This window comes from Stomoxys calcitrans, chromosome 3 (genome assembly GCF_963082655.1).
Source record: "Stomoxys calcitrans chromosome 3, idStoCalc2.1, whole genome shotgun sequence".
In the NCBI taxonomy this organism is placed as follows: Eukaryota; Metazoa; Arthropoda; class Insecta; order Diptera; family Muscidae; genus Stomoxys; species Stomoxys calcitrans.
The window spans coordinates 102,287,191-102,314,475 of NC_081554.1; the positions used below are offsets into that span (position 1 = coordinate 102,287,191).

General features: G+C 37.9%; 2 protein-coding genes across 6 annotated transcripts in view; one reads left to right on the forward strand and one right to left on the reverse strand.

The window, feature by feature from the left end:
- Positions 1 to 27,285, forward strand: part of LOC106091729 (facilitated trehalose transporter Tret1-2 homolog) — a 282,586-nt gene that overhangs the window by 25,584 nt on the left and 229,717 nt on the right. The window lies entirely within an intron of this gene.
- LOC106085857 (facilitated trehalose transporter Tret1) overlaps positions 229 to 27,285 on the reverse strand; it is an 80,684-nt gene continuing 53,627 nt past the window's right edge. For both annotated transcript variants that reach the window (XM_059365153.1, XM_059365152.1), the window contains 4 exons: positions 15,804 to 15,957; positions 15,519 to 15,733; positions 537 to 791; positions 229 to 473 (listed from right to left, as the gene is read on the reverse strand). In XM_059365153.1, coding sequence (XP_059221136.1) covers positions 327 to 473; positions 537 to 791; positions 15,519 to 15,733; positions 15,804 to 15,957 — 771 coding nt within the window. In that variant the 3' untranslated portion in view covers positions 229 to 326. The remainder of the gene's footprint in view (positions 474 to 536; positions 792 to 15,518; positions 15,734 to 15,803; positions 15,958 to 27,285) is intronic.

The window sequence follows — 27,285 nt, forward strand, 5'->3', positions numbered from 1 at the left end:
ATAGGGCAGCACTCAGTTATATGTGAGAAATTTCCTTAGTGGAATGTTCATGGGCAAATTTGCATTGTAAATTAACTTTTTTAATTGTTTTGTTTTATTTTAGTCCTGTCCAGTGCAAGTCAAATATTCTGTATGGTATGTCATTGCAAAGTTGTACTGTATGATTATCGATATCATGCGATTAATTACGGATAGTTGTGATTTGCGCTAAATAAAATACAGCAAACATAGCATTGTGTGTTGGCTTTCTTGAAAGTCTTTCTTTCTTATTGCGATTAATGGAGCGAAAATATTTGTGTGTATTTATGTGTTTTTGGGTAATTTATCTATAAATTATTTAAGATTTCTTCCACAGACTTTCCTTTGGTTTCCGGTACAAAGACGCCAATGAATACAGCTCCCATAAAACTACAAGCTGAAAACGCGAACATTAAGCCATGCATTCCGATAATCTGCGTAAAAAATCCCATGAACTGAGTCATAAGAGAAACATTTTTATTTGTTATTGAAGGAAAGCAGCGATTCAGATAACGTACCTTTAGAAGAAAAAATGAATATGTCCACAACGACAGCATACAAAGCATACAGCCCAGGCTTCGAACTTTGGGCGGCATAATTTCCGCTACCACAATGAATGGAAGTGTTATAACTCCCCAACAGCCAATAAATATAATGAAGGAGAAGCTAGCTACCGGAATCCAGGAGGACGAATTCCCATTATCTAGCCACATATAGCCACCCAGGCAGATGAGACCGGCACTAGTCCCAAGTGCAGATACAATCAGCAGTACCTAAAAATTTAAGCAGAATTTTTAAAAGCATGAATACCTTGGTTTACGTTTTCTTGACACATCGAGCCCCAACCGTCATAATGTTGGAAGAGTTGAAATTACAATCTTACAGGAGAGGGTTTTTAAAGGTATATTCTTTCGCCTTAACTGTAGGCACATTTAAATTTGATAATAACATATGTGCTCTTCTTTGGCCGAAGCAACACTTTTATGCGCTTAAATTAAAGTAACGGGAAATTCCGTCACTTAGATCATGAATGGTTATAGCCCCCAATTTAAATCGTTAAATGGTTATACCCCCCTTAATCCTTTAAGCCCCCAAATTACTCTTTTATTGGCTAATTATTTTTTTATACCCTACACCACTACTGGGGTACAGGGTATTATAACTTAGTGAAGACCCAAACGGAAGAGAGATAGACCAATTGATAAGTATACCGATCGACTCAGCATCACTCTGATTCGATTTAGCTATGTCCGTCTGTCTGTCTATGTTAATTTGCATACAAACTACATGTCGCATATTTTATCCGATCGTCTTCAACTTTGGTATGGGCATGTTTTTCGGCCTAGAGACGAAGCCTATCGAATTGGATTTGGATATAGCTCCCATATATATGTTCGTCCGATTTGCAGTAATCCTGCAATAAAATGGTCATTTGTTACCGGATTCCCTTGAAATTTAGCAGGAAGAACTTTCTTTTGACTCTCGACATTACTGGTGAATTTCATGGAATACGGTTCAGAATTAGATATAGCTCTCATATACATATATATATATATATATATATATCGCCCGATTTTCACTCCTAGGGCCACTGCAAGCGCATTTATTGACCAATCTTCCCAAAATTTTGTACAACGCTTTCCCCGACGACTTTCACAATGTCTACAAAGTTTGCTCGAAATCGGTTCAGATTTAGACATAGCTCTCATATACGTATTCACGTCCTATTTGCAGTCATATTACAACCAAATGGCCATTTGTTAATCGATTCTCTCGAAATTTAGCAGGAAGGATTTTCTTATGCTTCTCGGCATTATACATTATAGATGAATTTCATAGAAATCGGTTCAGATTTAGATATAGCTGTCATATATGTATATCGCCCAATTTTCACTTCTAGAGCCACTACAAGAGCATTTTTTTTACCAATCTTGGCAAAATTTGTTACTACGCTTTTCTCGACGAGTACCTCATTAGCAAATTTTGGGTAATTTGCAATAATGTTGTCATTTGTGAATCGTAGTTATTACAATTTGAACATATTTGGTCGAAATGTGATACGGATTGTTTAATAACCCATCTGAAAACATCCGGCGAGGTCCATCAAAATTGGTTCAGAATTAGCAATAGCTCCCACTTTGTACCTATAGGGTAGGTGTAGGGTATTATAAAGTCGGCACCGCCCGACTTTTGCCTTTCCTTACTGGTTTTTAGATAATTCACATATAAACTTAGTTTAAAAGCATTTCTACCAAACTGCAAAGTAATGGTAGGGTACCGGTCTTTTCTTCTAAAAACCGAATATTTCACATATTTAACACAACAAAATCAACTTTAATAACAATACTAGCTAGCTAGATGTGCTTCGCTAAACCCCAAAGTGCATTCTTAAAATATTGGGTTGCCCAAAAAGTAATTGCGGATTTTTTAAAAGAAAGTAAATGCTTTTTTAATAAGACTTAGAATGAACTTTAATCAAATATACTTTTTTTAAACTTTTTTTCTAAAGCAAGCTAAAAGTAACAGCTGATAACTGACAGAAGAAAGAATGCAATTACAGAGTCACAAGCTGTGAAAAAATTTGCCAACGCCGACTATATGAAAAATCCGCAATTACTTTTTGGGCAACCCAATAGAATGTTTCTTTAACTGTTATGAAGCTGGTGCCCAGAGCCATGGGTCTTTCTCGGATGTACATTACTTTATTTCTTTATCGTATGTGTTGTTCAAATACATACTTTCTGCGATAGTTTTAAAGTTCAACGTTGTTCTAAATTTGGGTGTGTGATTCGTACTCTACTATCAAAGTCCCTTATGGCGATTTCGATTCTAGAAAACAATGTTAGACTTAAACGGAACAACATTTTGCAAATATTGCCCAATCCTTTGAAAGTGTTGCACTTTTTACATTTTCAAACGATCATGCTCATATGCAAAACTAAAAAGGCAAACAAAAAAATTAAAAGAATATTTTTTAATTTTGCAATGAACTTTTTATTTCCTTTGTAAAACTGTCAAATAAACCTACTTTAAAGCTGCGTTAAGTTTTGGTAATAGCGATGTTATTTTTTGCATATAAAACAGAGAACGCTGACAAAATACACATTTCCAAACATTTAAACAAAATTTGCTTTTATTACGGCAATCAGCTGTTTTATGGGTGAAGTGCCGCAAGTTTATTTAAATATTGGCTTTCAAGATAAGCTTTTTATTCCGTGTTCCCCGCTATTTTGGTGTAGGGATCTATGAAATGATAACAGCTGGTAAAAATTGCTGCATTCTACACCTTAGACTTGGCATGGTGTAAGAAATGCAACCTTTTTTGCACTCTGTAGACAAAACCATTACAAACGAAAACTATTCGTGGTGGTGGAGTTACATTTTTTTGGACAAATGAACATTTCAGTGCGACAAGTAGAAAAAATGCGATATTTTATTGAAAAATCGAAATCATTATTTCAGTCCCATATCGTCCCGGTTGGCCTTAACGACCGTTATGTTAGGTTTAGTTTAAGTGGCAATGGCAGCCATCAGACTCACTTACACGTTTTCGTCCATACCACAGAAACAGAAGAAGGAAGATGCCTTCTCGTTCCTACCGTTGAACCATCCAGATCGCTTTAAAAAGCCCAATAACTTTCGAATGTTCACATCCGCTAAATCAGACAGGTTCTCAAAGAAATGAGAACCTAAGTAGAACTCCTTCCAATTGCTAGTGCGGGACACATACACAGATGGTGTTCTATATTCACTTCTTCTTCGCGTCCTTACAGCTTCTGCAAAAGTCGTTGCTGGCAACCTTCAGTCTGTCAGCATGTTTTCCGATTAGACAGTGACCTGTCATGACGGACACAATGACTGAGACGTCTGTTCTAGCTAATGACAGCAAAGCGGTAGACCTCTTCAAGTCTACATTAGGCCACATAGTTTTGGAAAGCTCATAGCCCCCTCTTTGTGACCATCTAGCATTCGCTGCTCTTCGGGCCTGATCCTGAAAACTTAGCTTCATGTCGCTAGAGGCATACTCACAGATTCCAGTAACCCTGGAATGTGTAACGTAGTTCCTAATCTCGCAAGCTCGTCTGCTTTAGAATTCCCGGGGATATCTCTGTGGCACGGCACCCAGAACAGGTGAATTTTGAACTGTTCAGCCATCTCGTTGAGAGATCTGCGACGGTCGAGGGTGGTTTTTGTGTTTAGAAACAAGTTGTTCAGGGATTTAATGGCTGCCTGGCTGTCTGAGAAGATATTTATGCCAATCGTCGTTATGACATTATATCTTAGCCATTCCAACATTTCCTGAATTGAAAGGAACTCCGCTTCATACACACTGCAGTGGTCGGATAACCTTTTCCAGTTCTAGATCTTTAGAGTACACCCTAAAGCCCACCTGGTCATTTAGTTTGGAACCATCCGTATAGAAGTCTATGTAACTTCTGTCACGAGGGATATCGTAGTTCCAATCAGGAATGGTGATACAGTAATTTTTATCAAAACGCGGCTCAGGTAGGGTATAATCAACACTGCCTGGAACATCGGATATTGTATCAAGGATAATACAATGCATGATACGCGGTCTAAATCCCCAACTTTTGCCAACAGCTTAGAGGGCTTGAAACTTTCCCCTAACCGCAATTTCGACGTCATCAGCATAGGCGACCACTTTTACGCCTATTTCTTCCAGAGACAATAATATATTGTTAATAGCTATTTTCCAAAGTAAAGGAGGCAGAACACCTTTTTGAGGTGTTCCTCTGCTGACCCATCTTTCGCCTTCGTGTGGTAGGATTTTCGGTTTTCGGAATGAAAGTGACCTTCGTGCCCCTCCATCCCACAGGTATATATGACATTCTGATACAACCAGAGTATATCTCCCTAAGCCAGGGAACCAATCTATCCGACACAACTTGTAATTCAACCGGTGATACATCATCAGGGCCTGACGACTTAAAGGAGTTGAAAGGATTTTCGGCTCAGACACAATTTCCCCAATGACCTCCGACGAATGCATATCAGTTACAATCTCTTCTGGCGCCACGTTGTCCGTTGGAGAATTTCCCGGGAAATGTGTATCAACGAGTAGTTCTAGTGTTCCCTCACTAGACATTATCCATACATTCTCTGATTTCTGAATATACCCCACCGAAATAGGTCTCGAAGACAGAATTTTCCTTAGCCCAGAGGCCTCAGATGTATCCTCCACGGAGCTGCAGAATTCCACCCAGGATTTGTTCTGAGCCTTTCTCAGCTCGCCCTTATATTTTCTTAGCTCAGCCTTATAGATGTCCCAATCGTGAGATGCTCTTGTGGCTTTTGCTCTGTTGAAAAGTTTTCTGCAGTCCTTCTTTAGACCAACCAGCTTTGGGGTCCACCATGACGGTCGCTGTTTGCCCCTTGTCTTCGCACTAGGGTATGCTGACACAAGCGAGTCATTCAGGGCCTTCGTGATACGCTTGACCACTATGTCTATATATCCGTAGTTCCCATTTCCTTTTCTGGTCTAGAATTTGTGACTGCAGCATCTCTGAATCGTGTGCCATTTTTAGGGAAGGCCGCCAGTAATGAGACTTGTTTATTTAAAGGCTGTATATTACTAAATCTTCAGTGCTTAGCGACGGAAGCAGTAAAACATGAAGACTACCCTTTGCAAGAATACAGGCTCTGTGTCTCTCATGCCCCGTACCCTTGAGTAGTTTAAATACCGAAATTCTTAGTCCACGAACCATTTCTCATTCCTGTATAAGACCCACGTCAAAATGGTGAAAACTGCCTTACAATGGTGGAGATTTATCTGCAGAAACTGGACCATAGTCGTATTCAGAACATCCACTACAGTTGCGTTAGCCTCCTCTTCTGATTCCACCACACCACGAGTTCATCCTCGCAAGATTGCCTGATTCCCCAACCCCAACACTTTTATAGACCGATTCAGACTTGTTGAGGTCTGCGAGACAGCCGGAGTTTAGTACGAATACTGCATATCTCCGGTCACCATCAGCCTCATCCAATCTACCAATCTTCCAGTCGGTGGTTGAAAGATTGGGATTGCATTCCCTTAGTCTTCCAAGTATCGATTCAGGATCTGAGGGAATCCTTTGTATCCAAGCATGCGCCATTGGTCGAGAGGGAATATCTTCCTTCGTGACCAAATCTAGTGTTGCACCTGGCCAGATCTCTCCAATCTTTTTTAGCGCACAACCATACATTTCAATTGAGCGTTGATTCCCGAAGGCAATTAGTCTGTACCGGCCACGATACCAGTCTGCATCGTCACAACCTGGAGGAGACCCAGGAAATTCCGCAAGGACATTGGAGTGTACTCATGACAGTCCATTGACTATTTCACTCCAATTATTCCTAGGTATACAGTCCTGTTCTTCGCCCTTGTCGACAACTGCCATCGCCAAACTGTCCCTAGCGACGTTCTTGGAGCCACGCCAGGTGACTGCAGCCTTTTGGTTGACTCAAAGTTGTTTGTCCATACGACACTGTTTGTTTTCAGAAATTCAGTTGTCTGAGTCTAACAAATGATCAAGATGTAAAAGCCGCTAAAGCAGATCGCATAAGTCGGTTCATAACGATCGTCTAATGATGTCAGAATACAAATTCGGATTTCTAGGTTATCTAATATAATCGGCCAAGACTTCCTCGCAGCAGAACTAGTTGATTACTTGAAGAAAGGTTTGTGGATCTTTAGGGCGAATGGCGTATTTAATATCATTTCCTTGCACCGAAATGTTCTTTTAACTAATATATTTATAAGCTGAATTTAAAAGCCAATTTAAACTTATTCTAGGTTCTCAACAAGTCATCCGATTTACATATTCTAGGGCTGAAGGATTCAAATAGGAAGATCGGTCCGAATTTGGGTCATTTGCAATGCCAACTGATCGGTCCTATAACAAATTTGTATTATTAATAAACAATTTTGCAATTTTCATTTATGACAAGCTGAATAATTCAATTACAGCGGTTATCAGCTCAATAAACCAATTTATTGGAAAATTGTTTATTCCTACAAAACACGTATAGCTGACCTTATCAAAATAAATAATTGATGTTTTTCCCATAAGTTAACTACTTTTTTACATCAGTCGATTAGATGATGGGATAATTGGAAAATGAAAAGTATTACATTCAAGAAAATAATTAGTACGACAAGCGAAAAGGTTCTTAAACCCCGTTTACACTGCTAATTAAATCCGGATTTAATGGCTCTATCATCTGTTTTCCCTTTGTGAAATCAGCTGACGAGAGCCTTAAATCCGGATTTAATTAGCAGTGTAAACGGGGTTTTACACAGAAAAAATGAAAATCTTGATATAATTGAGAAATTTGTATATTCAATTAAAAATTAGCTGAAATCGGTCCTATAAACAAATTTGTGTGATAAATAAACGATTTTGCAATTTGCATTTATGAATAATAATTCAATTATAGCAATTCAATTATTCAATAAACCAATCAAATGGAAAATTTTTTATTCTTTCAAAAACACGTTTAACTGACCTAATTATAATTGGTATTTTTTCATAAATAACAATGTTTTACTTAAATCGATTACAACAAAATGAAACATTATTGCGTAAAAAAAATATTTTGTTTTTTTTTTAATACTAATAAGTATTAAAGCGGAGATGGCCTTAATGGTACAAAAAATGGATATCATTGGCTAACAAAATCTTTTAGTTTATTCATTGCTGCGAGACGCTATGTAGACGAACAAATGCAAGTCAAGTTTTTCAACCGTGATTGCATTTTCATTAAAAGAGCAATATACTCAGGTAGATGGAATATTAGCCAAGGATTTGGACTGTATATCGTTTACTTGGGTATTTATTTTTACGTCTCATAGAATTTTCCTTGCCATTGACATTTCTGTAAAGTGTATAAAAAAGAAATTATTTTTATATTGAAAAAATATAAATATACCAACCTTAGAATTTCGTATATAATATCTCGAATATTGATCCACATGAAGGGAAGTATTTAGGAAGTTGTGTTCCTGTTGGTCAGTATAAAGAGGCTTAATTTATATATGAATAATTAAATATTCCAATACAATAGGGCACCATTAATATATATAAATACATACAGCGGTCAAAAAAAGTATTCATCATTCAATGTTTTTTTTTTAATAAGTCTACAAAAGACAATTGGAATAAAAACATATTAAACTAATGATGCAGTAGTGCTTGTGTGATATATATGTACACAATTTCATTGTTTTTAAAGAAAAAAATAGTATTTATTGGAACAAAAAGGGCCATTTTACAGCTGAACACAAAAAATTAAACAAAAAAAGTATTCATCATTGCAAAAAAACAAAAAAATAAATAACATAATTTAAAAAAATTAATACTTTGTTATTCGACCACCGCGTCTTATAACTTCTTTTAAACGGTTTGACATCGATTGGACTAATTTAGCGGTTATATGTTGGTCTATATTAGTCCATTCCTCCATTATCACCTGTTGCATTTGACTCTTGCTCGAAAAATTGCGCGTTCTCAATTTGCGTTCGAGATGTTCCCAAAGATGTTCAATTGAGTTCAAGTCGGGACTTTGAGGAGGAGTTTTAATGACTTTGGGGCAGTTATACAGCATCCACATCTTGGTATTTAAAGCAGAATGTTTGGGGTCATTATCTTGATAATATTGAAAGTTATTACCAAGCCCAAGTTTTACAGCACTATCTTTTAAATTCCTCTTTAAAATGTCAATGTAATACTTATGATCCATTACTCCATTAATAATTTTAAGATTTCCCGCTCCTGTAGCCGCCATACACCCCCAAACCATTAAACCACCTCCACCATGTTTTACAGTAGCAACTGTGTTTCGTTCTTCAAGCTCTGTATTTGGTTTTCTGTACACTATGACCTTTCCATCGCACCCAAAAAGATTAAACTTGCTCTCGTCTGCAAAAATGACTGTTTTCCAAAATGATTCGGGCTGTTTTACATACATTTTTGCGAAGTTTAGCCTTTTCACTCGGTTTATTTTATTTATAAAGGGCTTCTTACGTGCAGTTCTTCCTCTGTAACTATGCCTTTTGAGTGTATTTCGAATTGTTTGTGTAGTAACTTCCTTCCCTAAATATTCGATAGTGTTTTTACGAAGAATGGTCGCATTTGTCTTCGGAGTTTTCTGAACTTGCCGCACTAGCCAACGCACATCTCCAACTGAAAGTGCTTTTGGTCGACCAGATCTTGGTTTATTGTCAACAGTTTTCGTTTCTGTCCACTTTCTGATGATGGATTGTATAGTAGATCGTGGTCTATTTAATATTTCACTGATAGTTTTTTGAGTTAAACCATTCCTGTGGTGTTTTATTATCAAAACTTTTACCTCATCAGAAACCTCGTTTTGCTTACGACCCATTTTGACAAAAACTATATTTTCAATGAAATTAAATATTTGCTGTCAAGGGCAAAGCCTCCTTTACTAAATAAAACAGAAAAGGGGGATTCCCAAATAATATTTGAATTTGACTTTGATGATAGCACATCAATGATGAATACTTTTTTTGTTCTGTTTTTGGTGTTATTATATAAAATTGCATTTTTTGCGCTAATTAAATTTATTTTTTGAATTTATTTTAAAACATATTACGAAAAATAAACTATTGCATAAAACTGCATTATTTGTTTACTTTAAATTTTCTTCAATTACCCAAAATAAGTGAATTTATTATCAATTTTGCTAATGATGAATACTTTTTTTGACCGCTGTACCTTATTTAACTTCTACCACGGTATCCATTTTCAGGTGCGTTTCACATCTATAATTCGTACATTTATTCACATTCTCGATTTTTCCGTTATGCTTTCTTCCAATTCATACTTAAAATTTATTTTACTTAAAAATTATTAAGTTCTACGAAGCGGTAAAAATATTTTTCCCCTTCTAGATGTTTTCTTTTAACCAATTATATTTTCGTCTAACCAATTAGCGTGGTTAGTTCTCTTCTCTTGAATTAAATCAGGTATGCACAACATAAAAATATGAATGTGTGGGAGACAATCAAGAAATATATTTGATCCATTTGCACTTCTATTCGTATTACACATGTGTGAAAGAGTACACAATACCATCCTTTTGTAGAAACAGATAAAACCCGTTCATGTTATTAAATGACAATTTTAATAAGTTCAATTAAACATTTGTTAATCATTAGCCTTTCAACTAATCACATGCCATAATTCAAAGTAATATAGAATTTCAATGTAAAAACTAATTAAGCAATCACTTTAAAATTTTTTTCGTAAAAATATTTTAAAGCCTTTTGCAGTAGGCCCAAAATGGACTCCAAAGACTCAACAGCTGCGGTGGTGGTATCAGACAGTAGTATGTTGTCCGCCCCTCCTAAGCAATGCTTCAGAGAGGGATGCGCATCTCCTCCCTAGCCTTTAAGTAAAGGTGGAGTTTCCGATTCAGATTCAGACAGCGACAGTATCAATGAAACAGTCATCGCAGCCGAATCGGGAAATGAGGACAGCGGGATGACGGCTCTAGCAAGAGGACCGAGAAAGCGATCCATGGCACGACGAAGGAGACAAAGGAATATCCACCGGCAGCGCAATTGGTTGAAAATGCAGGATGCTGGAAGGGACAGAACTGACATTCCAAACACTTCTACGGAAGCTGGAAAGAGAATCAGATCTCCCGAAGAGCATACCATTGCTAAAACCCAGAAGAAGAAACAGAGTTCCCCGCTTTCAAATACTCTGGGAAGACCAAGCCAGCCCTCCCGCAATGAAGACTCCAGACAGTGTCCTGCGGAGGGAGCCAAAGTCGGAACAGGAACGAAGAAGGCGCGCACGTCCTCTGAGTCTTCATGGAGGACTGTGACTTTCAAAGGGAAACCACAGCCATCAGGAGAAAGGTAAGAAGCCGCCCTCTTACGCCAGAGTGGCATTAAAGCACAACAGAGATGAGATGACATATGTCATCGATATCGGCCGTGCATCCGGTGGGATTCCGCCAGATTGTCGGTCCCAGGTGACGCATTTGGTAAACGAACGGATTATGAGCTGCGAGGGGACATCTTAACGCTGCACTTTGCGTAAGCGGAATGTATTGATACCGTCAAAAAGCTCGTTGGAAGTATCCACATTCCCTGGGGCACAAAGCTCGACCTTGTGAAATGATCGACATCCCCAGCTCACAAAGGTCTTCATCAAGGATGAGGGCGGCGAATTCGCGACTGAACGCATGATGGAAGTCTTAAACAAGCAAAACCAATAGTTGGCCACAAGGAGGAGAAGGTGGAAGGAACTCTCTTTGTGGTGGGCATTGACCAACTCTCCGTGACAAGTTTGGCTGCAACTAAATCCGTCTTTGTCAAGATTGGGAAGAAAAGGATAGGCAAATATCCTCAAATTGAGCCATTATGCGGAGCAGTGGCAGGGCACTCAATACCGCCGCCGACGACGAGACAATAACGTTTCTCTCAATATTGGGATGACTAGGATAAGCAAAGATCCTAATACTAAAACACCTGGCAGTGCAGGGGCGAGAGACCCAACACAGCCTAACAAATAGGGACCCTACGACGGAACCATCAACGATTTTCCCGAGATTAGGAAGACTAGTATGGATAAAGAACCTAATGCTGAAACATAAGGCAGTGCAGTTACAGAGAACTTAATGTCGCCTAACTCACAGAGAGCCGACGATGAGACCATAACCTACTCCCAAGAAGCCCATTTGCTCAAAATTTGGAAGTCTAGTATAGGCAAAAATCTTTATATTGGAACATCAGGCAGTACAGGGACGGGAAACTCAATACAGCCTAACGAACAGCGACCCGGCGATGGACCTATTAATGACTTTATATAGATTCGGAAGACTAGGATAGGCAAAGAACCTAATGCAAAAACATCAGGCATTGGAGTGGCAGGAAAGTCAATGCTGCCTAATGAGCAGGGAGAAGATGATGAAACCATCACCCACTCCCAAGAAACCTATTTACTGGAGGACCATTGATTGAAGTCATTCAGATAAACCTCAAACATAGCGAGACAGGTAATCACATTCTGATGGAGAAAATCAGCAAGGGCAAGATTCATATTGCCTTAATTCATGAGCCACGGACGACCCAAAACAAAGTTTCTGGGCTGAACCATAACAACTACCAATTATTCTATGCTAACACTGGTACTGGGCCGAAGACCTGCGTTATTTTTCATTAAAATTTAAATTGCTATATTAACCAGAGTTGTAAACGTCGGATGCAACAGTGATGAAACAGGGAGACGGTGGAGCAAATCTGGTATAACTTGGTTGCAACGGTTGGTGAGGAAAGCAAAACAGACAGGAAATGAGGTATTAATAGGGTGCGACGCGAACCCTCCTCACATTTGGTGGGGTAGTACCAACATTAATAAGAGGGGCCCAGCAATTGCAGAATTCTTGAATACTAACGAACTAATAACACGTAATATTGATAACACTGCAACCTTTGTTAATAGGTTAAGGGAGGAGGTTTTTGATGTGACAATATGTTCGGAATTCGATGAAGTTCAGGATTGGAGGGTCTCCATGGAGCACTCCTTTTCTGCCAATCGCTACATTAGTTTTAGAATAGCACGGCCAGCGCCGAATCCGATAAGTTTCCACTGGACGAAATTCGGAAGACCAGTCAGAAGAATGCTTGGGCAATATAATTTAGATTGTCCAGGCATAGAAGACATTGACGACAATATCAACAGGACTACGCCTGCACTAGTGGAGTCTTTCGATAATAGTTGTCCTTTTCGAGAAAGGAAATCAGAAGTATATTGGGATGTATATTACATATGTCTTAAGGAATACAAAAAAATTGCCAGAGCGGCAAAACGTGCCACCTGGAAGCTTTTCTGCGACCAAGTCAATAGCGCTAATGACGCCGTCAAGATGAAAGAGTTTCTCTGAAAAACAGAGGGTTTGTTGAGGCTTTTGATGAAACCCCATTTTCCATAGGATACGACTAGACTCACGGAGACATCGGAATCTGGGAATAATGATATTGATCGAATGCTTACGATTACAGAATTTATGGTAAAATAAGCCTCTAGGAGCTTCAAAGAGGCCGGCTATCTGTTACCCCATTAGGCTCGTATTTTTACAGCGCGCCTACGACTTTCATATACTCCGAAAGTCTGGCAGGAGGCAATGGTGGTATATATTCCCCAGCCCGGCAAGGCAAATTATGCGATATCAAAGGGGTCCAGATCTATAAGCCTTACGTCCTTTCTACTCTACATGGAACGCATTGTGGATAGCATGATAAAGAGGAGGACATCCAGCGGAGTGCTTAAAAACAAATAACATGCCCAAGTTAAGTGAAGGTCGGTGAAGACTGCCCTGCACTAGGTTGTGCACAAAATAGAAGAATCCTTTGATGCCAATGCGTACACACTGGCGGTATGCATTTACATTGAGAGGCTTTTAACAATGTGTGGAGCGACACACTGATCCAATCCTTAGACCAGTACCGGGTGGACCCGGTCCTTAGAGACTGGATAAACCATATGCTAAGGAACAGGTGGATAAATTGTGTGTCCAATGGCATAAATATAAGGGAGAAAGTGGCACAGGGCACGCCACACGGAAGCATTTTATCGCCGCTCCCATGGGTGGCCATTATAAATAATCTATTACGGATGCTGACTGAGGAGGAATTTGAACCCGTCTACGCAGACGATGTTATAACACTTCTAAGGGTAATGATCCGAAACAGCTATGCAGAAGCGCCGAATGAGTCTTGCAGATGGCATAAGACTGGGCTAGACCCAGGGGTCTTAATGTTTACGCATAAAAGACAGCAATTTAATGCACCACGTTTCCTCAATAGAAAGATTTCGTTATCTAACAGGGTCAAATACTTAGGAGTGATCTTGGACTGGAAACTGAATTGGAAGTGTCAGGAGGGTACCGAGAAAGCTCACAGATGTTGGGCACTATGTAGACGGGACGTATGCTCTAAATGGGGCCTGAATCCGAGGATAGTTCCCTGGCCTTACAGTAGCGTGATTAGACCAGTAGTTTGGTGGAGGGCGATGGAGTAAAAGTGCAATCTAGGTTTAGAGAACATGTTATCTTGGCATAGGCGGAGCGATGAGGACCACGTCCACTAGGGCACTGGAGACTATTCAAGATATCAGATACATTGACATACAGATTAAATGTGAGGCAGCCACTGAGGCTATGAGACTTAAGGCGGTATAATCAAGTCGACGATAGGAAACCTGGAAGTAAGGGAAGAGGTGTCCGGAAAACAATTAAGGATTTTGTAAGTAGTACAGAATTCCCAAGTAAGATTTTTTTTTTGAGGTTACTTTTTTTTACTATTTAGAGCGCACAACAAGCCGATTGCTGGTTTAGGTGTTTGTCCATAGTGGGATGTGGCAGATTAATGTCCGCACCCTCCTTTCAACCTAACCTAAGGCTTTTTTTCTTTTGCTGCGCTAAGGAGAGTTGGAAGATTTATTGAGGTCTGTTTCAAAACAAACGCGTGCTCTACACCGTACTTAATAGTATTTGCGTATGTACGGCGCCTTAATCAATTTGACAAAGTACTGATGAAGTTATATGGCGTAACAGAAATCAGGAAGCACTAGCCAGTCAAAGTGTTTTGAATAACAACACACACTTGCTCAACTTTTATAGTTCTTTGCTATGCTATTCTTTGAATAGAAAGCATTGTATATGATCTCGAGCTGGAACATTTTTCTGAAAGTTCTTAAAATAAAATTTTAAAATCTATGTCATCATGACCAAATTGTTTATTCCCGTATTCCCGGGACAAATGAAAAAATTTCCCGGGAATTTCCGTCTTCAAAAAACCGGAATTTCCCTTTGCAAACCCCTAGTGACTACCTAGGTTTTTCAAAATCCCACAGTAAAAGGGGGTATCGAAGCGGACCACCGGGGTTTAGCATCGTACATGTATAAATTCTTTTGTGTGTTATGCTCTTTGCAGGGGGTGTCGCCGACAACGAAGGAATAAAGGAAACGACCATTTTTCTTCTTTTTTGTTTTAAAGCCTGGAACCATTAAATAAAATATGTATAGATAGGCAACATATTACATGTTTTATCCGTATTTTAGTCCGATCAAATAATTTTTTTATTAATGTGAAATAATCAATTATATATTTTTAAATGGCAAATTATATATTATATATTTTCAAAGGGCAACTTCCAAATAAACTGTTTTATTGTGTTTTTTTAACCACTTTAATTGAATTTCTGAGCTTATCATAAATCCAAATTGCCAAATCGCTAATCAATAATACAAATTCTTTTATATGTCCGGTTCAGCGATTTTTTTTAATTTAATGTACAAATTTCTTAATTGGACATAGTTTTTAATGTTTTTTGTGTTACATACTCTATTCCCAAAATGTTTTCATCATCAGCCCAAAATGCCAGTTTGCAGGCTTTTTTGAGGGAGCTATCCCCTAGATACTTGTTTCTAACAAAATTATCTCTACGACCATAAGGGTTTCTTACCTTTCTGCCTGCTCTCTCCACTAACAAAGTAGAAGCATATGATCCCAACAACTGTATAACTCCCACAACGATGGCAGACTCATTCGGTGGTAAATTTGATCCGGCTTGTTTAAAAATAGTTGCTGTATAGTTGAGCATAACGAAACAACCACTGAACTGATTAATTGCCATTAAAATAATCCCAATTATTAGAGCTTTTCGTGCCCTGGGTTCAACTACAAAAGATTTGAGATAGATAAATTAAATTAATTATTGTTTTTTCTGTCAAAATTAAATTAGACGTACCAAAATCCATGATGCTTGGTTGAGGTTTTTTTAAATTTGTAACTGGTTGAGATGATCGATCTACTAAACTCTGTAATTCAAGTTTAATTTGTGGCAATGTTTCCAAGCTTTTATAGGGGACGTTCCTAAAGTAACACAACGATCTTTCGGCACCCTGCAATAAAATGTGTTGCCAATAATGGGCATTTTTAGCATTATATAGTATTATTAGCATTATTATAAAAATTCCTTGGAACAACGAATCTGCTATTTTTGTGTAGCTATTTGTGAATTAATATTTTCTTTTACTCAGTTAAACTGATTCGGATAGCCGATAAATTTTACTATAATTTTAACGGTTGATTTTTATACCCACCACCGAAGGACACCGAACAGCACAATATTTTCGTCCGTATAAATTATATATGCATACTCTTGATCATCGTAAAAATCTAAGACGATCTAGCCATGCCCGTCCGTCCGTCTGCTGAAATCACGCTTATTTTTTAAAAATAGAGATATTGAGCTGAAACTTGGGACACTATTCATTCACTTAACCAAATTTGTTATTCAAAACAGCAAAAATGTTTACTAAAACAGTAGTATTTGTCTGCTGAATATGAGAAAGCAGACATTACTGCTGTTTCGGCATAGGGCAGCTGTATTAACAAACATTTCTTGTTGCTATTTCAACTAACAAAATATGCTGTTTTGAGTACATTTTTTCTTCTATTGATTACTTTAGGCATTTTTTAAAATTTTTTAGAAATTTTGTTGGAAGAGATGATTTTAATTTGTGGAATATTACTGTAAAGAAGCTGCCTAATGCATCCATTGGTATATTTTGTTATTGCTCTACTAATGTGCACATGACTAGCATGGCTTTTTGTATCTAAATTTTAAGAAAATATTTTATGAAAAGTATACATTCAGTGGTGATTATAAACATTCACTGAGACACACATTTACATATGTTTCCTATTTTTATACCCTCCACCATAAGATGGGGGGTATACTAATTTCGTCATTCTGTTTGTAACTACTCGAAATATTCGTCTGAGACCCCATAAAGTATATATATTCTTGATCGTCGTGAAATTTTATGTCGATCTAGCCATGTCCGTCCGTCTGTCCGTCCGTCCGTCTGTCTGTCGAAAGCACGCTAACTTCCGAAGGAGTAAAGCTAGCCGCTTGAAATTTTGCATAAATACTTCTTATTAGTGTAGGTCGGTTGGTATTGTAAATGGCCAATATCGGTCCATGTTTTGATATAGCTGCCATATAAACCGATCTTGGATCTTGACTTCTTGAGCCTCTGGAGTGCGCAATTCTTATCCGATTGGGATGAAATTTTGCACGACGTGTTTTGTTATGATATCCAACAACTCTGCCAAGTATGGTTCAAATCGGTTGATAACCTGATATAGCTGCCATATAAACCGATCTTGGGTCTTGACTTCTTGAGCCTCTAGAGTGCGCAATTCTTATCCGATTGGAATGAAATTTTGCACGACGTGTTTTGTTATGATATCCAACAACTGTGCCAAGCATGGTTCAAATCGGTCTATAACCTGATATAGCTGCCATATAAACCGATCTTGGGTCTTGACTTCTTGAGCCTCTACAGTGCGCAATTCTTATCCGATTGGAATGAAATTTTGCACGACGTGTATTGTTATTATATCCAACAACTGTGCCAAGTATGGTTTAAATCGGTTCATAACCTGATATAGCTGCCATATAAACCGATCTTGGGTCTTGACTTCTTGAGCCTCTAGAGTGCGCAATTCTTATCCGATTGGAATGATATTTTGCACGACGTATTTTGTTACGATATCCAACAACTGTGCCAAGTATGGTTTAAATCGGTCCATAACCTTATATAGCTGTCATATAAACCGATCTTGGGTCTTGACTTCTTGAGCCTCTAGAGGTCGCAATTATTATCCGATTTGCCTGAAATTTTGTACGACGGATTCTCTCATGACCATTAACATACGTGTTTATTATGGTCTGAATAGGTATATAGCCCGATACAGCTCCCATATATATCGATCGCTCTATTTTACTTCTTGAGCCCACAAAGGGCGCAATTCTTATTCGAATTGGCTGACATTTTACACAGGTCTCCAACATTTAATTTAATTGTGGTCCAAACCGGACCATATATTGATATCGCTCTAATAGCAGAGTAAATCTTTTCTTATATCCTTTTTTTGCCTAAGAAGAGATGCCGGGAAAAGAACTCGACAAATGCGATCCATGGTGGAGGGTATATAAGATTCGGCCCGGCCGAACTTAGCACGCTTTTACTTGTTTCTTCTAACATCCCCTTTATAATTAAGCAGCAGTCATTTTCAGCAAACAACAGACTTTTAAGCAGTAAGGCTGCTGTTGTGACATTGCAGTACTACTGCTGTCATAGCAGAACTACTGCTACAATAGCAACAAAATTAACTACTAATATTCAGCAGACAGTGTTTGCTATTTCCAGCAAATTTTTTTAATTATGAGCGTTGGTATAAGAGAATAGAGAAATATCCCCATTGTGTCTGTGAATATTCATGGGCAATTTAAATGCGATGGCTTGTCTAAAAGGTTTACATAGAATACACTACATTTGTATACCCTACACCATTACTGTGGTACATGGTATTATAACTTAGCGCACTTATGTTTCTTTGAAACACCCTAAAGGAAGAGAGATAGACCCATTAATAAGCATATCGATCGACTCAGAATCACTTTCTGATTCGATGTAGCTATGTCTGCTGTTCATGTTAATTTGAGTACAAACTACAGGTTGCAATTTTTATCCGATCGTCTTCAAATTTGGTAATGGCAAAAGTCGGTTCAGATTTGGATATACCTCCCACATATATGTTCGTCGGATTTGCAGTAATAAAGCAATAAAATGGTAATTTGTAAACCGATTCTCTTCAAATTTGGTAGGAAGAATTTTCTCTTGACTTTCGACATTGTTACCGGATTCTCTCGAAATGTCGCAGGAAGGATTTTCTTATTACTCTCGAATTTCATGAAATTCGGTTCAGATTTATATATAGCTCTCATATATATATATATATATATATATATATTATATATATATATATATATATATATATATATATATATATATATATATATATATATATATATATATATATATATATATATATATATATATATATATATATATATATATATATATATATATATATATATATATATATATATATATATATATATATATATATATATATATATATATATATATATATATATATATATATATATATATATATATATATATATATATATATATATATATATATATATATATATATTGGGTTGCCTAAAAAGTAATTGCGGATTTTTTAAAAGAAAGTAAATGCATTTTTAATCTTTTACCATCTTCCTGGCAAATTTAGTATTCCACGCTCATAGAACTTCTGGCCTTTATCTGCAAAAAACTGAACCAAGTGCGTTTTTATAGCCTCATCATTGCCGAAAGTTTTACCATTTAAGGAGTTCTGCAAAGATCGAAATAAATGGTAGTCTGATGTTGCAAGGTCAGGGCTATTTGGTGGATGCATCAAAAGTTCCCAGCCAAGCTCACTCAGTTTTTGGCGAGTGACCAAAGATGTGTGCGGTCTAGCGTTGTCCTGGTGGAATATGACACCTTTACGATTGACCAATTCTGGTCGCTTCTTTTTGATGGCTGTATTCAATTTGTCCAATTGTTGATAGTAAACATCCGAATTAATCGTTTGGTTCCTTGGAAGCAGCTCAAAATATACCACACCCTTCCAATCCCACCAAACAGACAGCATAACTTTCTTTTGTGGATATCAGCCTTTGAAGTGGTTTGAGCTGGTTCACCATGCTTCGACCATGATCGTTTTCGATTAACGTTGTTGTAAACAATTCATTTTTCATCTCCACTTATGATTCGTTTTAAAAACGGATCGAATTCATTGCGTTTAAGGTGCATATCACAAGCGTTGATTCGGTTTGTAAAATGAATTTTTTTCAATACATGTGGTACCCATATTAAAATTGACGCCAAACAAACAAATGTAAACAAAATTTCGCGCATTTTTTTTCTAAAGCAAGCTAAAAGTAACAGCTGATAACTGACAGAAGAAAGAATGCAATTACAGAGTCACAAGTCGTTGAAAAAATTTGTCAATGCCGACTATATTAAAGGGTGATTTTTTTGAGGTTAGGATTTTCACGCATTAGTATTTGACAGATCACGTGGGATTTCAGACATGGTGTCAAAGAGAAAGATGCTCAGTATGCTTTGACATTTCATTATGAATAGACTTACTAACGAGCAACGCTTGCAAATTATTGAATTTTATTACCAAAATCAGTGTTCGGTTCGAAATGTGTTCATTCACCGCAACGTTGCGTCCAAAAGCATCTTTGAAAAAATACGGTCCAATGATTCCACCAGCGTACAAACCACACCAAACAGTGCATTTTTCGGGATGCATGGGCAGTTCTTGAACGGCTTCTGGTTGCTCTTCACTCCAAATGCGGCAATTTTGCTTATTTACGTAGCCATTCAACCAGAAATGAACCTCATCGCTGAACGGTGAATGAACACATTTCGAACCGAACACTGATTTTGGTAATAAAATTCAATGATTTGCAAGCGTTGCTCGTTAGTAAGTCTATTCATGATGAAATGTCAAAGCATACTGAGCATCTTTCTCTTTGACACCATGTCTGAAATCCCACGTGATCTGTCAAATACTAATGCATGAAAATCCTAACCTCAAAAAAATCACCCTTTACTACTATATTACCGGCAGTTACTTTTTGGGCAATCCAATATATATATATATATTTATGTATATCGCCCGATTTCCACTCCTAGAGCCACTGCAAGCGCATTTATTGACCAATCTTCCCAATCTGACCAATCTGTACAACGCTTTCCCCGACGACTTCCACAATGTCTACAAAGTTTGCTCGAAATCGGTTCAGATTTAGACATAGCTCTCATATACGTATTCACGTCCTATTTGCAGTCATATTACAACCAAATGGCCATTTGTTAATCGATTCTCTCGAAATTTAGCAGGAAGAATTTTCTCATGCTTCTTGACATTATACATTATAGATGAATTTCATAGAAATCGGTTCAGATTTAGATATAGCTGTCGTATGTATGTATATCACCCGATTTTCACTCCTAGAGCCACTGCAAGCTCATTTATTGTACAGCGCTTTCCTCGCTTCGTTCGTCCGGATTTTGAGAAATATTGCAATAGAGTGCTCATTTGTTAACCGATTCTCTCGAAATTTTGCATTGAGGATTTTCTTATGACGGTCGACATTAATGATGAATATCATAGAAATCGGTCTAGATTTAGATATAGTTTCCATATTTGTATATCGACGACTACCACAATGTCTGAGTTTGCACGAAATCGGTTCAGCGGTTCAGTTTGCCGGACAAAATATATGTTTTCTTGATCGTCTTGAGATTCGTAGTCGATTAAGTCTTGAGCATCTGTTTGTCTGCCTATCTGTACAACGCACGCTAACTAATAAGTAACGAAGGAGTTAAGCTAGAGCCTCAAAAATTTTGGACGAATACTTTTTATTATTGTAAATGGACTTAATTGGCCCGATCCGAGTTTGCTTTGAACCGGATATAGATCGCATATGAAACTACTCTTTATATGGTTTCTTGCGCACCTGGGAAGCGCAATTAGCTTCGCGATTTCGCTTACATTTTTTCCCAAAAATATTTCAGATTCAGAAAGAAGATTTCAGTAACCTTTTTTAAAAATGACAAAATTTTATTTTTTTATATTCTAAAAAACAACATTTTGCTGAGGTCAGGGCCGACTTGAAATAATTTTTCTTAAGGACAAAATTTTAATGAAATTTTTTCTAAACAAACTTTAATGAAATTTTTCTAAAGGCAAAATTTCAGCGTAACATTCTCTAACGACAAAACTTTAGCACGGACGGACCCCCTCGAAATTATTTTTTAAAGACAAAATTTCTTTAAATTTTTTTCCAAAAATAAACTTTAATTAAATTCTTTCTAAAGACAAATTTTTTTAAAATTCAATACAATTTTTTTAAATACTAAATTTTAATGAATTTTTTTAAGGACAAAATTTCATTCCTGTTTGTACCGTTGAACGGGCCGAATATTTTGTTATTTCGCTCACCAAGAATTTTTCTGTTACTTGTAATAAGTTTATTTTTTGAAAAAAAAAAAAATGTAAGTCACTCAAGGATACCTACGATAGTGGTAGCCATTGAAAAGACTCCAAAGAACGAACAGATGCGGTGGTGGTATCAGGTGGTAGCATGTTGTCTGCTACTGAAACCTAGACTGGTGGAGCGGTTGTTCCAAGCTCCTCTTACCGACTGGTCAGCAGGGGCTTTTAACGAAGACACCTGGTTTGAGTCTTAAGGACAAGGCCGAACCTATTCTATCTTCGCATGCCTGTAATTTGCCTAGGCCATCGGCCTTTCCCGGCAAACCAACACGCTCCTTAAGAGGTTCGAATAATAGAAGGCGCATCGCTCTCAGGTTTATTGAGAGGCTTGGTGCGAATTATCCTAAGACTATCACTAATAGAGAGAGAGACGATCTAAATTGGGCTAGGGAATCCGCGGCACAGGCTCCCATCCCATGCCTAACAGACCTAGGGTCCAATAACCTTTGCTAATATCGCTAGGGACAGTTTGGTGACGGCAGTTGTCAACAAGGAAGAAGAATAGTGCTGCATACCTATGAATAATTGGAGAGGGATCGTCAATGGACTGTCATCAAGTATACTCTGATGTCATTGCGGGATTTTCTGGGTCTCTTCCAGTTTGTAGCGATGCAGGCTGTTATCCAGGCCGATACAGACTAGTTGTCTTCGGGGATCAATGCTCAATTGAAATGTATCGTTGTGCGCTATAAAAGAATGGTGAAATATGGCCAGGTGCAGCACTAGATTAAATCAAGAAGGAAGATATTCATTCTCGACCAATGGCGCATGCTTGGATACCAAGGATTTCCTCAGATCCTAAATCGATATTTGCAAGACTAGAGAAAGGTTTTCCTAATCTTTCAACCACCGACTGGAAGATTGGTAGATTTAAAGAGGCTGATGATGACCGGATACATGCAGTATTCTTACTAAACATCGGCTGTCTCGCAGACCTCCACAAGTCTGAAGGGGTTGTACCCTACGGATTCAACAAGTTTAAACTGGAGGTCTATGGAAGCGATGGGGTTGGGGAATCTTATCCAGGAACCATAGGTGTATGGAGGACTGGTTCGTGGGCTAAGAATTCCGGTATTTAAACTACCCAAGGGTACTTGGAATGGGAATTTACAGGTTCTGTATCTGTAAATGTGTTTTTCTTCTTCCGTCGCTAAGCACTGAAGATTCAGTAGTAGCCAGCCTTGTAATAAATAAGTCTTATTACTGGCTAGCTTCCCTATATATGTGGCACACGATTCAGAGAGGCCGCCTTCAAACCGTAAGTTGCTGGTTGAACCCGATTCTGCAGGGAAGAAAAGCCTCATTGTAGGAAGTGATGCTAATACACATCACCAGATATGGGTAAGTTCGGATGTCAACGAAAGGGGTGCGATGCTTATCGAATATATTATAAGTTGCAATCTTGCGATTTGTAATGGGGATAAACCGTCCTTTATTACCAGGAACCTACATACCAGGTAGGGGGTACCAGATATTACCTTTGTATCGGAAGATATAAGCGCAAGAATATGCGTCGGGGAAGTGTTGGATGACCACAGCTTCTCTGATCATCGTTATATTAGTTTCGGCCTTGGAGAAAATACAGAATAGGAAGTGGGATCTGCGCACGATATAGACATTATGGTCAAGCGGATCACGAAGGCCCTGAATGATTGATTGTCACTGGTATGCATTAGTCGGAGGTTATTAAGAAAATTGTTTCTGAGCCGAAAATCCTTTGGGTGATAAGAAGTTTCGACAAGGCCCTGGTGATGTATCACCGGTTGAATACCAAGCTGTGTATGATAGACTGATTCCTTGGCTTATGAGCTCTGCTTGTATCAGCATGTCATATATGCCTGTGGGATGGAGGTACACAAAAAATTTGATGTATCTTTACCAATTTCACGGTAACAAAAGAATTTTGGCAATTTTCGATTTTGAAAAAATGTGGGGTGGGTGAGGTTTCTTGTTTTTTAATCAATAGCGATTGAAAGTCAAAACTTTCTTTCTTTTAAGAATGCTTGTTGGGTATTGGTAAACGACGTACACAAAATTCTTTGATAAGGCGAAGGTAAAAAATTTTTGACAGTTCGAAAATAGAGAATCTGCAAACTCTTTTGCCAGCAGAAATTTGCAACTTTGAACAGATGTTTTGTAAAGGTCAGCTGTTTTATAAAAAGCAGCTGTTACTTGAAAATACAAAAGCTAACACCAAAATGGATCGAAATTGGTTATTATTAAATATGTTTTAAATTTTATTTACTTTTAATGAAGATTCAAGGCAGGAGCCAGTGTTCAGGTATAGAAAACTCGCCAAATGAAGTTGTAATTTTACCTCAAGTCGGTGGTTCTACATTACAAATTAGTGAAAAATTTGCCGCATTATTTGGAAAATCTTGAAAAATTAAAACAATGTATCCTTCCAGACATCAAGAAAAAAACAATTATCGGTTTCTTAAGTGTTTTGATGGAATCATCCTCATCGGAGAGGTACACCGTTCCATTAATTTTGTTAAGGAGGGAAAATGCTGCCATGGGATTGAGTGGGTCTGACTTGGCAGTTAAACGTGACGCACAGTGGGATTGGAAAAAATTGTCCAAATTAGACTGCCAATTGTGAACGGACACAGATATCTACAGATAACATGATCAAGTAGAAAGCTTACTTAGCGTCACATCAGTAGTCGCAGCAATTTGTCTAGCCACAATATCCAGAAACATTAGGTGGTTAGTCCAAGGTTTCTTTGTCAGCACACCAAGTGCTGAACACAAGGGACTTGAGAACGTTGTTTCTTCTATTGTGTTCGGTGATGGAATGTATGCAGTTGTAGTCCTATGCAGCCTTCTAAATGCATACTGATGCTTGGCGAATGGAAATTGTCTAGCAGGAGGATCGGTAGGAGTAGTCCCTCATGCGTCTTCGCTACTGATAAGAGAAGGGAGTTCTGTACGACTTCCCCTTGCTCTTGTCCTTTCCTGGTTTCAGTAGCGGGATCACACTGCCCATCTATCAAACATCGGGTACTATAGTAGTGTTCAGACAGGCTGAGGACAGTTGTTAGACACTCGACTTCAGGCAGATCTAGATTCTTTAGAATAAGTGTAGGATTCCGTCTGGGACTAGCGCATTGCTCGGTAAATTGTGATAGTTGTCCAGCGGCTGCGGTTGTCCTAGCCTGTCACAACTCGGGTCAATAAATTGACATTTATCTAAGGAAAATACCTCACAAGTATCGCTACCATTTTTTATTTTAAAACAATTGTTTTTCTAAGCAAACAAATAATAAAATCAACAAAAACCAGCTGTTGTTCTGCAAATTTTCACTGGAAGTGGTTCGCGTATATTTGCGTACAAATGGCTCTTATTCACTGACCTATAATAGCACGGTTACATTGACATTTGTGTGATCTGGATTTATCTAAATCCAAAAACAAATCCTCTCCGTTTACACTGCGTTTTTGGGGATTTAAGTGACATACACAAGCGTACACGCAAAAAAAAACACAGAATTTAGCATTTAAATCTCGAAAATGCCATAAATCCGGATTTAGTGGCCAATAAAAACGTAGTTTTAAATTCACACACAGATGAACAGGGCCACAGCTGATATTTCTTTCAGTTGGTTAACAGCAAGAAATGTATTTTTATACCCTCCACCATAGTATGGGGGGTATACTAATTTCGTCATTCTGATTGTAACTACTCGAAATATTCGTCTGAGACCCCATAAAGTACATATATTCTTGATCCTCGTGAAATTTTATGTCGATCTAGTCATGTCCGTCCGTCTGTCTGTCGAAAGCACGCTATCTCCCGAAGGAGTAAAGCTAGCCGCTTGAAATTTTGCACAAATACTTCTTATTAGTGCAGGTCGGTTGGTATTGTAAATGGGCCATGTTTTGATATAGCTGCCATATAAACCGATCTTGGGTCTTGACTTCTTGAGCCTCTAGAGTGCGCAATTCTTATCCGATTGGGATGAAATTTTGCACGACGTGTTTTGTTATGATATCAAACAACTGTGCCAAGTATGGTTCAAATCGGTCCATAACCTGATATAGCTGTCATATAAACAGATCTGGGGACTTGACTTCTTGAGCTTCTAGAGGGCGCAATTCCTATCCGATTTGGCTGAATTTTGCAAGAAGTTTTTATTGTTACTTTCAACAACTATGTCAAATAAGGTACAAGTCGGTTCATTACCTCATATAGCTGTCATATAAACCGATCTGGGATCTTGACTTTTTGAGCCTCTAGACGTCACAATTATTATCCGATTTGCCTGAAATTTTGTACGACGGATTCTCTTATGACCATTAACATACGTGTTTATTATGGTCTGAATCAGTCTTTAGCCCGATACAGCTCCCATATAAATCGATCTCTCTATTTTACTTCTTGAGGCCACAAAGGGCGCAATTCTTATTCGAATTGGCTGACATTTTACACAGGTCTCCAACATATAATTTAATTGTGGTCCAAACCGGACCATATCTTGATATCGCACTAATAGCAGAGCAAATATCTTCTTATATCCTTTTTTGCCTAAGAAGAGATGCCGGAAAAAGAACTCGACAAATGCGCTCCATGGTGGAGGGTATATAAGATTCGGCCCGGCCGAACTTAGCACGCCTTTACTTGTTTGGTTTGTTTTTATCAATGTAAAAATTTGCAAGCGATTTCTTCGATTTTTTACTTTGAAAACTTGCCAGTAACTCCAAGGACAGACTCTATTTAGGCACTTTAACTGCTTTCACTTCCCAAAATCCTAAACAGGCAAATACAATTGGCATCAATCTATACAAGGTGTGTTATTTGGTTTTCATAATGGCGCTGAATAGATTTTTTAAATTTCCGATATAGTACTCGATTTTTGACTTACAACAAAATTCGAAATACAGCAATAAATAGATGACTTCGATCTCTACCATTGCACCAAAATGAAACTTTTTTTAAGTTTCTTTGAAAAGTGAACAAAACGGGAAAGAAAAGAAAACAAAATATTTAAGTCAAAGAATTAATTTTTTTAATATGGGGCCTTCAATATCAGGTATTCAGCAATCTAAACAAATTATATTACTCTACAACGAGACGAAATCTATTCTTTGAATAGACAGCATTAAGCAATGGTCTTAAGCCGGACAATATCCTACAATGGAATCTCAATGAGATTTTAAGACCGAAAAAAGAAAGCGCAAACAGACAACCCAAACGTGCAATATATGAAGTAAAAAATGGGTTGTTTATGGGAAAAATACCAATGAAT